Below are 14,331 nucleotides of genomic sequence, written 5' to 3'. Positions count from 1 at the left end.
AAATAAAATATAGACAATACTATAAATAAAATAGAATAACCATTAAATAATTAATAAATTAAATAGAATGATTATTGAATAAATTAAAAATCTTAAGAATATTTTAGATAATAATAATACTCATTTAATTATTACATTTAAAAATTACTGAATAATTTGATAGAAATGAGTAGCTTGCTTATTATATTTACAATCCAATTTCATTTGTTCACAAGATCCATTTACCATTGTACTTGTCCAACTATCTAATCTTTAGTTCTTCAATTTCATCACCTACAAGTTATCAACCTCACCATTAGATATCAAAATTGGGGTAGTTGTAGAATTACAAAGTGCAAATACCACTAGAGCTATAAATCTTTTTACAAAATTTCTCTATTATTTTAGTTGTTATTTGAGTTATTTTTTAGTTTATTCATCTTTAAAAAATATCAACTTCAAATTTTCAATGCTAGAGTCTACATAGGCTACCTATTATTCCCTTTTTGCTTACCCAAATTGACTTAGGTCATTTGGTAATCTTAAGAGTTCATTTCTTTGAAATCTATATCTACAAGAGAAGTTATTATTTCAATAATCCTTTCCCTATTTTGTTTTTCTCTAATGGCTGATAGAATTTTGGGCTTCTTTAGATATCTCTCTTTATTTATTATTTCTTATATTGCTAACAGATCCAATGGTTATAGAAAAATAAATCTAACTTAAGAAAAGTTGGGCACGTGGGCCAATGGTAAAGAAATAGGAGGAAATTGAGATACCTATTGATGAGGACTCCTTAGAGGTGATTGCATTGTATCTTGTAGAGGAGGTCACTTCAAAGGGCATTGAGTTCTCTATTGGTCCACTTTTTTAGGCTCATCATCCATTTTCTCTATGAAAATAATATCTTGCTGCAATTTTGCCTTACTAGAAGGAGACTAATTTTTCTACAGTATATCATCTTCTCTCTTAAGTTATTCTTCTACATATTCCAAAATAATTATTGTAACATCCTTAGTCTATTCATCTTTTTGATCCTTTGAGATGATTAAATTTGTAGAAGTAGGTGCCTATGGTGGTGACATACTAAGAGGATGGGAAGGAGTTGTATCAAAAGAAGGGATGATGTAAATTCCACAACCTTAGCTTGAAATTGAGTTGACTTATGTACAATGTTGGAGAATGATTAATGGATCTAAGATAACTATGGTAGACCAATTGTAGAGATAATGGTGCAACCATCCAATAGAATGTATGTCTGTCTTTTAATTTATTATCTTTAGTTCATGATTTATCATTACTATACAATCAGTTATTACAAGAGGTTTATTATCTATATTTATCTAGTGTTGTTATATGATTACATTATAAATAACTCATTGCAAGTTGAATTGCCGAATTGGGCGGGGGGTAGGGGCAGCCTGATTTAATGTACACCTGCTAGAGGTTGCCTATTCGCCAGCCCCTACTATTCGACCACCCACCCTGCCAAAGTTGGCATGTTACGTATAAAATCGTCGACTGCCCTATTATTAGATTATTCAACGGCTAGTCCCACCCCCTTACCTTAGGCTAGTTTCCATAGCATGGTATCTAGTAATAGCTTATTATTCTACAAGAGTAAATAATGCAACAACCGTTTAGCATTTAGCAATAGCAGGCTAGTATCCCTTAGTCATTTTGTGCATTATAATCACAATTTTCTGTAACAATAATGAGTGGTACAATTGATTCCATAGCTGAGTCAACTGGTTCCGGGTAAACTAGTTCACGAGCCACTGGATCAAGGTAAACCAGATCTCTAGGTTATCAACTTCAACTAGCTTTCCCTCCCCAGCTGGTGGTGACCTTGGAATAGGATATGAAATGGGCTATTATGCAACCTTTGTATTCGCTGGTAGGTCAAACTCCTGCCCCTGCCCCTGCCCCTGCCCCTTATGCTGGTGCTAAGAAAGAACCTGGGACAAGAAGGGGTGCGCGTTCACCGGGTAGTAAACTGCCTCTTCTCCTGTTTGCTCCTTTGCCTCTGTTTCTATCGCCTTTGATGCGGGTTCACCTGGGGTGATAAAATGGCTCTGCCACCTCTACCTCTGACCTAGCTATGGGTTCCACATCTGGATTGGCAACTAAAAGGACCAGAACCTCTACTTGTTATAGTTCCTAGTCAAATGGATCAGGATCACCAACTCGGTCCTTATCTAGGCGGGGTGATGGCTCTCTAAGCTATCGAACTAAAAGGGATGCTGGCTATGGTTAAGCAACAGGATATGGATATGGAACAGGGACTGGATATGGAATTGATGGCAGGGATGCTTCTTACTCTGTCTGTGCTCTACCGGGCTTTGTCTATAATTAGGTTAAGTTGAACGACCAGGAGCAGGGTTCATCAGAGCGGGATTGAGGTTAGATGGCAATTGAACCAAAAGCAAAGGTTGCCCCTTCTTTCATATTGTTCAAAGGCATCTAGAAACACAGCATTCTTTTGAGTTACAGAGCTATCTTCATTTTTTAAGTCATATCTTTACACCCAGCAGGATCCCCTACAATTCTATGGGGCGGCACCTACCTTTATGTGTTTGTATGCCCATAGAATTGTAGGAGGGGGGGGGGCCTTGTATTCACTAATGAATGAAGCGAGCTCAATGATGTATATAAAGAAATGATGGTCAAACGCTTCCACCGGTCCCTATGCTTCTACCCTCACTACAGGTGGTGCTTGCTCTGCCTTTCCTGTTGCCATAGTACGCAGTGCTGGTTCGGATGCGCCAGGATCTGGCTCATATGCTGGTGGATCAACAAGGTGAATTGACTATGGAGAGGTATTCGGACAATATTTCGAACATACAAAGAAAACAAAGTTCGAGATACCTTACAAAGATGTCTCAACATTGAAATATGTATTACAGTAAAAGCAAAATACGTGTTCAATATCCTGTCCAGAAGGCTTGTTAAGATGTCCAAACACAAGTCCTTCTTGTATTGAAAGCAAACTACTATATCCTTAACGCCTGATCCAGACGCCCTTTTCAAGAGACCTAAACATTATGGATTTATTACAGTGAAAGCAAAACACCATATCCTTAATTTCTAACATCATCATCTCCAATTAGTGGGCTCCCCTAACAGAAATATTATAACTCTGTCCATCTGATCAAAGGTCGCCTTTCTCCAATTCGCTTTGAAAGTGAGTACCAACACCACGGCACAAAATCCTGCTGCAATTGACCATCCAATACTCAGCTCATACCATGAAAACCCTTGGTTGGTCTCTTCTTTGACATCAACGCTAGGAGGAGAGACTGGTGAACGACGGGTGGAACATTTCCAGCTTTCAACAGGGCATCCCTGCAGATTTGGATTTCCTGAAAATGCTGTTTCATCAAATGTGATCATATGAGGGCCTTGCTGTGGTATCACCCCTGAGAGATTGTTGTAAGACAGATTTAAATATCCCAAATAATCCAGAATACCAAGCTGGAAGGGAATTCTCCCTGAAAAACTGTTGAAGGAAAGGTCCAACGATTCCAACTGACTCAGATTGCCCATGCTACCTGGAATGTCCCCATTGAAACTATTCCTAGAAAGATTTAGAAACATCAAGGCTTTGAGATTCCCAATTTCCTTTGGAAGATGGCCCCATAATCTGTTGTTTGACAAATCAATGCATGTCATACCTGATAAGACATAAGCGTAATGCCTTTCTGATCCCTTAGTAATCAGATCTAAGCCCTCTATATAGTATCTTTTGTCTTCATTTTTATGTACATTACCTTCACCACCGCCATCAGGACGAGGATCATAACCGCTATCAGGACTAGGCTCAGGAAGAGGATCAGAACCACCAGAAACGGGGCGACGGTCTGCTCCAAGCACGGACATATCTTCATTTACATTGACCATGGCTGAGAAATTTAAGTAGGTATTTGGGATTTCACCGAATAAAAGATTAGAAGAAAGGTCGAGGAGCCGAAGGTTAGGCATTTCGCCGATCTGTGGAGGTAGTTTGCCTTTGAAATTGTTTGATCTCATCATAAGAACATGAAGACTTAAATAATCAGCAATCCAATATGGAATTTTTCCTGTCAAATTGTTTTCTCCTACGTCAAGCACCTGCAGATCTGAAAGTTGTGCTAAAGAGGGAGGAAGAAGTCCTTGAAGATTGTTCTTTTCAAGACGGAGAGACGCAAGTCCTGTTAAGTTTCCAAGATCATCAGGAATCTTACCCTCCAATTCATTACTTGCCAGGTTGAGCATTACAAGTTCTGAGAGCTTGGCCAGGCTGGCAGGGACCTCTCCATTTAAATGGTTCTTCTCCAAATGCAGAACTTGAAGATTTTCCAAATCCCCCAAACTATCAGGTATATTGCCTCTTAGCTGATTATTTGACAAATCAAGAATAACTAGAGATGTCATATTCCCTAATGAAACTGGTATTGGTCCTTTAATTTTACTGTCCGCAAGTAAAAGAACCTCCAAACTTAGTTGTTCAGGCATACGAATATCTAGCAATAAGGGGCCATTCAGTTCATTTACGGAGAGATCCAGCACCTGCAGAGTATGTGGGATTGAAGGAACAGTGACAGGACTCACCAAGTGATTGTTAGACAGGTTCAAACTAATCAATTCCGATGAAAATTCCCATAGCCAAGATGGAAGATCTTCCACAAGATTGGCGTCTGATAGGTCCACAGTTTCAAGTTGAAATTGAGTTGAAATCCAGCTGGGAATTGGGCCTCCAATTTTACACCTCCTCAAATTCAAATTCCGGAGCTGAAAAGGCGGAATCCACGGCGCAGAGTCGATGTCGATGTTGAGCCCACTATAAGACAAGTCCAATTCCACCAACCTTGAACCATTGCGCAAGAGAACTTGATCTGAAAATGTTCCTGTCATGTTGTTGTTGGAGAGCAAAAATGTCTTCAGAGAAGATGGCAGCGTGAGCAAGGAAGGGATACTTCCATTCAATTGGTTGTTTCTCAGATCAAGACCGATGAGTGAAGACAATTGTGCAAATGACAAGGGAAGATCTCCACTCATCTTGTTGTCGGAAAGGGATAAGTTTCTTAGTGTGCTAATTTTTCCTAAACTTACTGGGATACTTCCTTCCAATTGATTATCATGTAAATCCAAAACAATAAGAGACGGTAGATTGCCTAGAGAAGGGGGGATTGGACCACTAATCCTGTTGCCGCTAAGATCTATATAAGTGAGATTGGTGAGTAAACCCAAGCCAGATGGGATGCGACCTTCTAATTGGTTTTGGTGAAGGTCTAAATAAGAGAGGCTTCCCACATTAGCATCCACGTATCCTAAATTTGAAGGAATCCTACCAGTCAAGTTGTTAATCGACAGATTGAGATATCTAAGACTGGTGAGATTTGCGATAGCCTCGGGTATTATACCGATAATGTCATTTTGTGAGAGGTCAAGGTATTCGAGGAAATGAGGCTTTGATAAACTTCTGGGTATGGAACCATTTAAGCAATTCTCACTCAGATCAAGTGAAGTTAATTTGCTCATGTTCCCCATCCAACTAGGCATCGATCCTGACATCCCATTACCTCTAAACTTAAGAACAGCAAGTGAGGAAATGTTTAGCAAAGAAACTGGAAGGGTGGAATCATAAAAACAATCAGAGAGGTCCAGATGTGTAAGGTGGAACAGACTACCAATAATACTCTCCCATGTTGGCTCGAAGTATCCTATGTTTATCCCTTTCAATGAAAGATACTTTAGCATGGACAAACTAGGTAACCACTCTAAGCTGTTGAGATTCAACAAAACATTATCACTCAAATCTAAAAAACGCAAGGAAGACAAATTTCCTAATTGAGGTGCAATATTTCCCTCAAAATAAGCATAGGCTACGTTTAGGTATGACAAGTTCTTTAACAAGGCCAAACCTGGAGGGAAAGAAGTACCCAGAAAATAATTGCCACTCAAATCTAAATATCTGAGGTGCTTCAATTGTAAAAAGGCTGAATCAATGTCTGCATCTAACTCCCAAACTGTTAGATAAAAGTTACTAATATCCAACTCAGTAACGTGTCCACCCAATTCTATTTCATCACAGTGGACACCTCTCCATACACAACAGTCATCTCCCTTCCACGATTTCAGCATTCCATAATCGTTATTGAAGGCGGCTTTGAGACTGAGAAGCGCTCTCGCTTCATTGAGAGGACATCCATGGACAAACAATAATAAATTTACAGAAAAGAAAGCAGAGTAGAGAAGAGAGAGGGATGTGAACATACACACACTATTCGTGCAAAACGCCATTGTAAGCACCACGCACACTCAATTACTGCTTCATTGCTAAATATCACAAATTCTTTTATAGCAAGAGTAGTCGTCTAGTTTACGAAACGGAAAAACATACAGAAATTGCTAGGCACAGACACTTCGTTTTCTTGACGCTTTACTTAAATATTAAAACTATTCGACTGTCAAACAATCATTCAGGATTCTACACATCTTCCACCATTTACTTTTGACTGCTGTTCTTTGAATTTAGTCTTCATTTTTTTAATTTAAATTGTAGCTTTTATTTTAAAAAGAGAAAAAGTTGCATTGTGTAAATAGAAACAACTCCAGAGACACATCATTCGGGAAATCTATAGCTGTAATGAACGCACCACCATCTAGAGATTTTGACATCCTGCACTTGAGTTTTATCAAACAAAACAAAAATAGCGAACCCACACAATACTCCGTTAGTTTACGAAAATAGAACTGCGAAAAATTTGCTATTCATTGACACTTCGTTTACTTACACGTCATCCACTATTTACTTTTGACAGTTAAATGGTAGTCCTCAATTTTCTAAATCGAGAAGAAAAATTGTACTTTTTAAATTATTTTTTCAATAAAGAAAAGTTAGATGATTTAAAACTCCAATATAAGGAATCCAAGATTCTGGAAAACACAATACCCGCAAGACATCAACAATCAAACGACAAACAATTATCAGTAAATCTTTCACTATTTATTTTATTTTGGCCTAAACACAATACACGTGAAATTTGTCTTTCTATTCAAGAACACTTTTGGGTTTGAGAACATACAAGAATTTGTACATACGTTACAAAAATATAATATATTTATTATTTCTGTGTCTTATTAACGGGAGTGGTAAGTTTGTATTTTAATATCAAAAGGTCATATGCCCACGACGGGTAGGTGAGTCGGTGAGTCGGTCTGGGCCTCGGGTTTGCTCTCCGGTGGTTCTGGGTTTGACTCTCCTGGTCGATGTTTACCCAGGGGGTGCGCTAAAGGGCCTCTGGTGCCCCCCAAAGGACTAGTCTCACCTTCGCTTGCCCTCCCCTGAACCCCAACTTGGCACAAAAAGTAAGTCCAAGGCAAGGCGAGGGGGGTCGCTAGGCGAAGTTGCGGGGACACGTCTGAGATAACAAAAAAATATATATCAAAAGGTCATATAATTTATTACATTTCTTTTATTTCAAAGAAGTTTAATTTTATAATATAAATATGTTTTTCACATCTTTTTAGTATATACTAGCACTTGTATCTATAAGAGGTTCAAGGGATATATATAGTGCTAGAAAATTAAAGGTAAAATTTAATTGAAGATCAATTATGAAAATGAAGTTAATAGAAAAAGATTTTTTATTTTTGAATAACAAGATTAATGATATTGATTATATTAATGGTAAACTTTCAATCAGATTGTAGAATAAAGAACATTGCAATGATTAAAATAGTCAAGACGATATTTAACAATGAAAACAATTAATTCCCAATAGGCAATACTTGATTATGCCAATGATCATTTTTCCATCTTGTTTGAAGGTCTTAGTTTGTGAAAAGCTTCAGTAATCTCAACATTTGAAGATAGGATCCTCACCAAGACTCTTCACTTTGAAATTTGAGGCCATTCTCTAGAAAAAATGACCTATAAATGAAATTGTTTCTAAAAGCAATTATTCCTAAAGGTCATACCACCATGCATGCATTCCAACAAACATATTCCAAAAAATGGAAACAGGAAATAGGAGATGAATAAAGAGTTTTGGATAGATCTCAAGAGTCAAAGGTCATGGAAACTCTAGACAACAAATGTTGGTGGAGGTAGCTCATAATGAGAATGTAGCCATGAGGGAGCAAAAATCTCTTTTTAAAGCTTGAAATAAGGCAATAATACCAACAACTCGACTAAGAGGTATGATAATTGAGCAATATTGAATCCTATTATTACCATAAGTTTGGTCATTATGCAAGTGAATGCTAGAAAAATCACAATAATGAGTCAAAGAAAAAGTGCAAATGTGGCTGATGTGAATATGCTTGAAGGTAGTTAGTCCATGGCCTTCATCATGTGAATTATTCGTGAAGAAGATAACCCTAAGCCGTGGTATTTTGATAGTAGTTATAACAACCACATGCGTGGTAATAAAAGTATTTTTTCTTTCATTGAAAAAATTGTAAAGTTTGAAATTAAAATGGGGAATAATGGAATAGTTCTAGTTGTGTGAAAAGGATGTATTATAATCCACAACAAGAAAGGTGAAAAGAAGGAGATTGAGAATGTGTATTCTACCCCTAATATAAATGTATACGGTGAAAATAGATAACAACAATATTGAAAGACTAAATAGATTCAACCACAAAACCCTAGCCTAACAACAAGAAAGATCCACCATAACATATGAAGATTACCTAAGACCATGCTAATCAAATTGAATCACAAAGATTATACCATCACATGTCCAATAGGGTTTGAATCTCCATTCTTCCTATCTCCATTGATCTTGCTTGATATATTTGCTCTCAGATTTTATGTGCACAAGAGCTCAACAAAGAACGGAAATGTGGTTGCAAGTAGGATCGCATATGAAAGTGCAAAGGCGTAGTGTAGTCAATTTATCAAGTCCTTAGATTGATTAGGGTTGATAATGAAGGAAGTATCTCCTTATATAGAAGACACTATAAGAAATATAGGGATAAGATTAAGAAGTGTAAAAGATAAATGGTCAGCTATGATTAGAGGGTAGGTAGAGAAAATAAGAAAATAATGAAAGGGTAGGTAGTGTAGGAATTAAGAGATGAATGACATGTGTCATAGGTAGAAAAGGCTAATGAATTAATTAAATAAATAAAGATTTATTTAATTAATAGAGGAAGTGGGATCAAATTAAATAAATAAAAGTATTTATTTAATTTAGGAAAAAGGATAATTTAAATAAATAAATGTATTTATTTAAATGAGAAATAGACTAGAAGAGGATAAATGAATTAATTAAATAAATAAAGATTTATTTAATTAATAGAAGAATTAGGCTAAAGTAATTAAATAAATAAAGATATTTATTTAATTAGACATGACAATTTTAGGTGTCTACAATATATAAAGCACAACTTGATGAGTGCTAGAAAACAGATCCAAAATGCATGTAAAGTGTTGATGGAGAAGGCTGAATATATCATTTTATACAAAGATGGGTAGGAAAAATTTAGTTCTAGTAGTTCAAATGACTAAGCACTAGATGTTTCTAGTGAATATTGAGACATGTTTGTCATTTTAGTTTGTAGCTACACCTCCCAAGCAAATAAAATGTACAACAATGAAGCATTCAACCTATAAGGTAGTCATTCAACACCCCCCCAAACTATGACATCTTATGTATGGACACTTAGGATATGTTGGTTTGAGGGTTTTGTCCAAGAAAACAATGGTTGGTGGTTTTCCATGGATAGTATACCCTATTAGCAAGTGTGAGGCTTGCATTTTGGGTAAGTAGCATAGGCAACCCTTTCATTAAAGAAACTCAACAAGGGTAAGAGCACCATTGGAGTTGGTTCATACTAATTTATGTAGCCTTATGAAAAAAAATTATATTCATAAGAGCTAATATTTTATTAACTTCATTGATGATTACATCCATAAGACATGACTCTACTTTTTGCAGCATAAAACTAAATCTTTTGATAAAAATTTTTTATGAAGGCCCAACCTGAGAAGGAAAGTGGAAAATATATCAAGGACCTAAGTTCAAATAGAGGGGGAGAATATGCCTCCAATTAGTTTATGAATTTTTACAAGAAAAATGACACCAGGAAGGAGTTAATAGAAAGGTATACTTTGCAAAAAAATAGAATGTCTAAGAGGAAGAATAGGACCATGAGAATATGCCTCCAATTAGTTTGTGAATTTTTACAAGAAAAATAACACCAGGAAGGAGTTAATAGAAAGGTATACTTTGCAAAAAAAAAAGAATGGCTAAGAGGAAGAATAGGACCATTGTGGAGATTACAACCTGAGCATGCTAAAAGAAATAGTCCTCTCCCAAATGAATATTGGGGAGAGGTTGTAGCAAAAATAGTATATTTAATAATGGAAGCCCTACAAGTGTAGTCGATGACAAGATTCCATAAGAAGCATGGAAAAAATGCAAGTGTATAGTTGAGCACTTGAGAGTGTTTAGGTGTGTGGCATATGCATATGTGCCAGAGGAGAAGAGGAAAAAGATGGATGACAAGGGTGAGAAAACTAATTTTATGGGCTATGGTGTTGAGTCAAAATCACATAGGCTATATAACCTAGTCAGCAAGAAGATTGTGATCAATAGAGATGTGGAGTTCATTGAGAATGAATAATGGGATGGATTGGTGTGCACCTCTTTGAGTATCTCACATAGAGTCTCTATTGATGATCAAAGAAGATGACTTTGAAGATCATCAAAATGAAGCTACAACAAATATGGAGTGCAACAAGAAACTTCAGAGATCTCTAGATATAGATAGGTAGTTAAGTAGACTATCATAGAGATCAGTTGGAGAGAGATATAGACAACTCTACATAGTTCTAGATGCACATAGATTTTCAAACAATCAACTCCAACCAGCTCCTAATACAAGCAGGTAGAAAGGAAATAAACAACAAACAAAAAGAGAATTGACTCCTGAGAGCTCTCGATAGCTTTGACCTAGTACACAATCAAATAATAGAGGGATTGGAAAGCTCTGGACATGATCTACATAGAAAATTAATAGGGTATGCGCATGATCATGAGGGACCAAAAAGTGGCGATATTTTGACTAAAGTCTTGATTGATAGGCTAATTGAAAAATATCGATAACTTTCAAATGGTATCACATTTTTTGAATCCAAAACATGTATCACATTCTATACTTCGTATACTATAGGATTAAATAGATAAATAAATAATCATAAATTTTTGACCAACTTATGGTGGTCAAACATACAAGTTTTTATATTTTAAAAAAGTAGTAAATAATCATAACTACTTATTTATTTATAAATAAATACAAAAAATCTATGTCACATCCCTACATGAGTCTTCTAATTATATCTAAAATCTTATAAGAAAATATTATGAGTTGATTGTGGTTAGGGTGGTCAGACAAACACTTGTTTCTTATCTTTTTCCTAAAATTTTAGTACTACTGCATTGAAATTTTAAATTTTCGTCAAATATATATATTTTTTTCTTAAAAAATAAAATTGTAGCTTGAAAAATACATTCAATTTTCTATAGATTCTATTCTTACATATTTTTGAAATAATGTTGGTAACTTATTAAAAAATTTACCTCAAGTTGCCTAATGTCATTTTTCTTATTTTCATTGCCACTTAAGGGCCTATTTGTCCCAGCATGATCCTGCAAATACCCAATAGTAGTAGTGAATGTTTAGACCTTACTCTCACTTCCTATTTACAAGAAAGACTATGAGTCTAAGGGAGATATACCAAAATGAAAGGTATGATGAAGATTTTGATGAAACTATAATTTTTGCATTATTTTCTCTTAATGATCCAACTTATTTTGAGCATGTTGTTAAAGAGGAAAAATGGTTTGAGGCCATGGATGAGGATATAGATGCAATAGAGATAAATAAAGAAAGGGAGCTATCTAATTTTCCTCTTGGCATGCCTATTATTGGGGTGAAATGGGTCTACAAGACCAAGAGCAATGCCAAAGGAAGAATAGGACAACATACGACAAGATTGGTTGTCAAGGAGTACAAACAACAACTTGCGAGAGATTGTGATGAGATATATGCTCCATTTGCAAGGATAGAAACCATGCGGGAAGTCATAGAAATTGTAGCCTAGTGCAAATAGAAGGTATTTGAAATGGATGTGAATTATGGTGGTAGTGAGCCCACTTTTTACATTAAGGTAGCTAATGGTAATATTTTAATTGTTGCCTTGTACATAGATGATTTAGATTTAACTTGGGATGATGATTTCCTCATTCTTGATTTTAAAAAGCCCATGAAAAGATAGTTTTAAATGATAGATTAAGGTCTCTTGAGGTATTTTCTTGGTATAGAAGTAAAACAAATACATGATGGTATTTTTATTTGTCAAGGAAAACATGTACTAAAGATTTTGAAGATATTTAGAATTTTTGAGACAAATCCTACACCAAAACCAATATCGATAGGTCTTAAGTTGAGAAATGAAGATTGCAATACCAATGCGGATCTTACCATGTATAAAAGTTTGTTTGGAAGTTTGATGTATTTAGTAGCAATTAGGTCTAATATGATGCATATAATAAGTATGATATCTAGATCTATGGAGACACCAAAGGACACCCATTGGCAAGTAGGTCAGAGAATCCTTAAGTATATAGAAGAAAATGCAACATGCCAACCTCTTTGGCTAAGGACAACCTCAACAAATTTGTAGGAAGAATGAGAAGATAGAACCACAATATTTTGTGACAATGTTTCTGTTAGGACCTGGAGGCAACTGAAGGGGGGGGGGCGGTGAATCAGTTGTCTATTAATTTCAACCCAAATATAACTTAATCAAACTTGATACATAATACCAGTAAACCAAACTTAATGTCGGTTAATAGATTAACAATTAATATCAATACCGGTGAAACTTAATGCATGGAATAGAAAGAGAAACAACATCCACAACACATAACACAAAGATTTGTATGTGGAAGCCCTGTAAGGGGAAAAACAACGGTGGGAAACCTTACCCACAATCAGCTGATACTACTGCAAATAGTATGTGTATACAAATGGGGTCTGAACATGCAAAAAGGCCAACCGCCTAGAGCTCATTGCTCAATCAGAAAATAGGAATCACACTGACTACAATTAGATGATTAAATCCAATGATAATGTACTACTCAAAGTAGCATCTCCAATGTTGGATTCAGTACCGATTAAGCTCTGATAATCACCTTCAAACCTTCCATGAACCTTCTTTATGGTCTGCTCATATGATCTTCAATATTCGCACATACCATGTTACAATACCATAACCATGTATCATCCCTCTGTTCTATTAATTCCTTATATCATCTCACAAATGAGATCTTACATATATACCGAAACCTAAGACCAAATGTGTAGGTTGGCTAATTAAGAATATTACAATTAAATCAATTAAAAATAAGTCAAAATGCGATGCATCATGTCGGATTGATACAATTACAACAATATTTAATTGATTAAATCATCTCGATAACATGTCATGCTGATCTAGAATAGATAATGCATGTTGGTCCATAACCTAGACCAATGTGCCGATAACAACAAATATGTCAACCTGATTAGACTAATAACCAAAATACCAAAACCAAGTACCCAAACCATGTCTTCGACATAACCAAGTGATCTCCAGATGATAACAAGTCATCCTCAATGTCGATGAACAATATAACCTATGGTGAGTGGTATACTGGTGACTGTGCATAAGTCACTAAACTTTCTGGTGAACATAATGTGCCAGTTCAACATAACCAAAGATCTCCTAAAGGATAAGTGTTGATAAGTGTTGACATCAATGAAAAAATCAATGCAACACATCCATAATACCAACAATCTCCCCCTTTGGCATTGATGGCAACACAAGATGGAAAAACATCTAGGTGCCAAAATAGAATGGCAAAAACCAAAAACCAACAATCTCCAGAATAGATCAATACCAGAAATCAAAATACAAATGCAGAGAGTATATATCACTCCCCCAATAAGTAATCTCTCCCCAAAGGATAATTTATGTTTTTCCATAGATATCTTTCCCCCTTTGACATCAAATGCCAAAGCAATACAAATGCCAAATACAAACAATTGATAGAACCAATTACAATAACTAGTTGTTATATCCAACTTCTCCCCCTAAGAAGTAGCTCTCCTCCATCAAAGCCAGAAATAAAGTTTCTCTGTAAATTTTGTCAGTTTGATGTGAATCATCAATTGTCTAAGTCTCTACCGGTGAGGGTATAACCCCAAGCTGCTCTCTGAGATATTAAAAAGTTTCCTTAGGCAAAGGCTTAGTAAAGATATCTGTAATATTCTCTTTAGTATTCACATAAACCAATCTCACTTCTTTTGCTTCAA

General features: G+C 35.7%; 1 protein-coding gene across 1 annotated transcript; it reads right to left on the bottom strand.

The window, feature by feature from the left end:
- Window positions 1-3,075: 3,075 nt before the first annotated feature.
- On the bottom strand, window positions 3,076-6,261 carry LOC131076641 (LRR receptor-like serine/threonine-protein kinase GSO1). Its single transcript, XM_058013941.2, has one exon. The coding sequence runs from the start codon at window positions 6,259-6,261 to the stop codon at window positions 3,076-3,078; it is 3,186 nt and encodes a 1,061-aa protein (XP_057869924.2).
- Between the last annotated feature and the right edge of the window lie 8,070 nt (window positions 6,262-14,331).

Source organism: Cryptomeria japonica, chromosome 5 (genome assembly GCF_030272615.1).
Source record: "Cryptomeria japonica chromosome 5, Sugi_1.0, whole genome shotgun sequence".
Classification (NCBI taxonomy): Eukaryota; Viridiplantae; Streptophyta; class Pinopsida; order Cupressales; family Cupressaceae; genus Cryptomeria; species Cryptomeria japonica.
The sequence above is the reverse complement of the archived record's forward strand: the minus strand, read 5'-3'. Positions and strand labels throughout refer to the sequence as shown.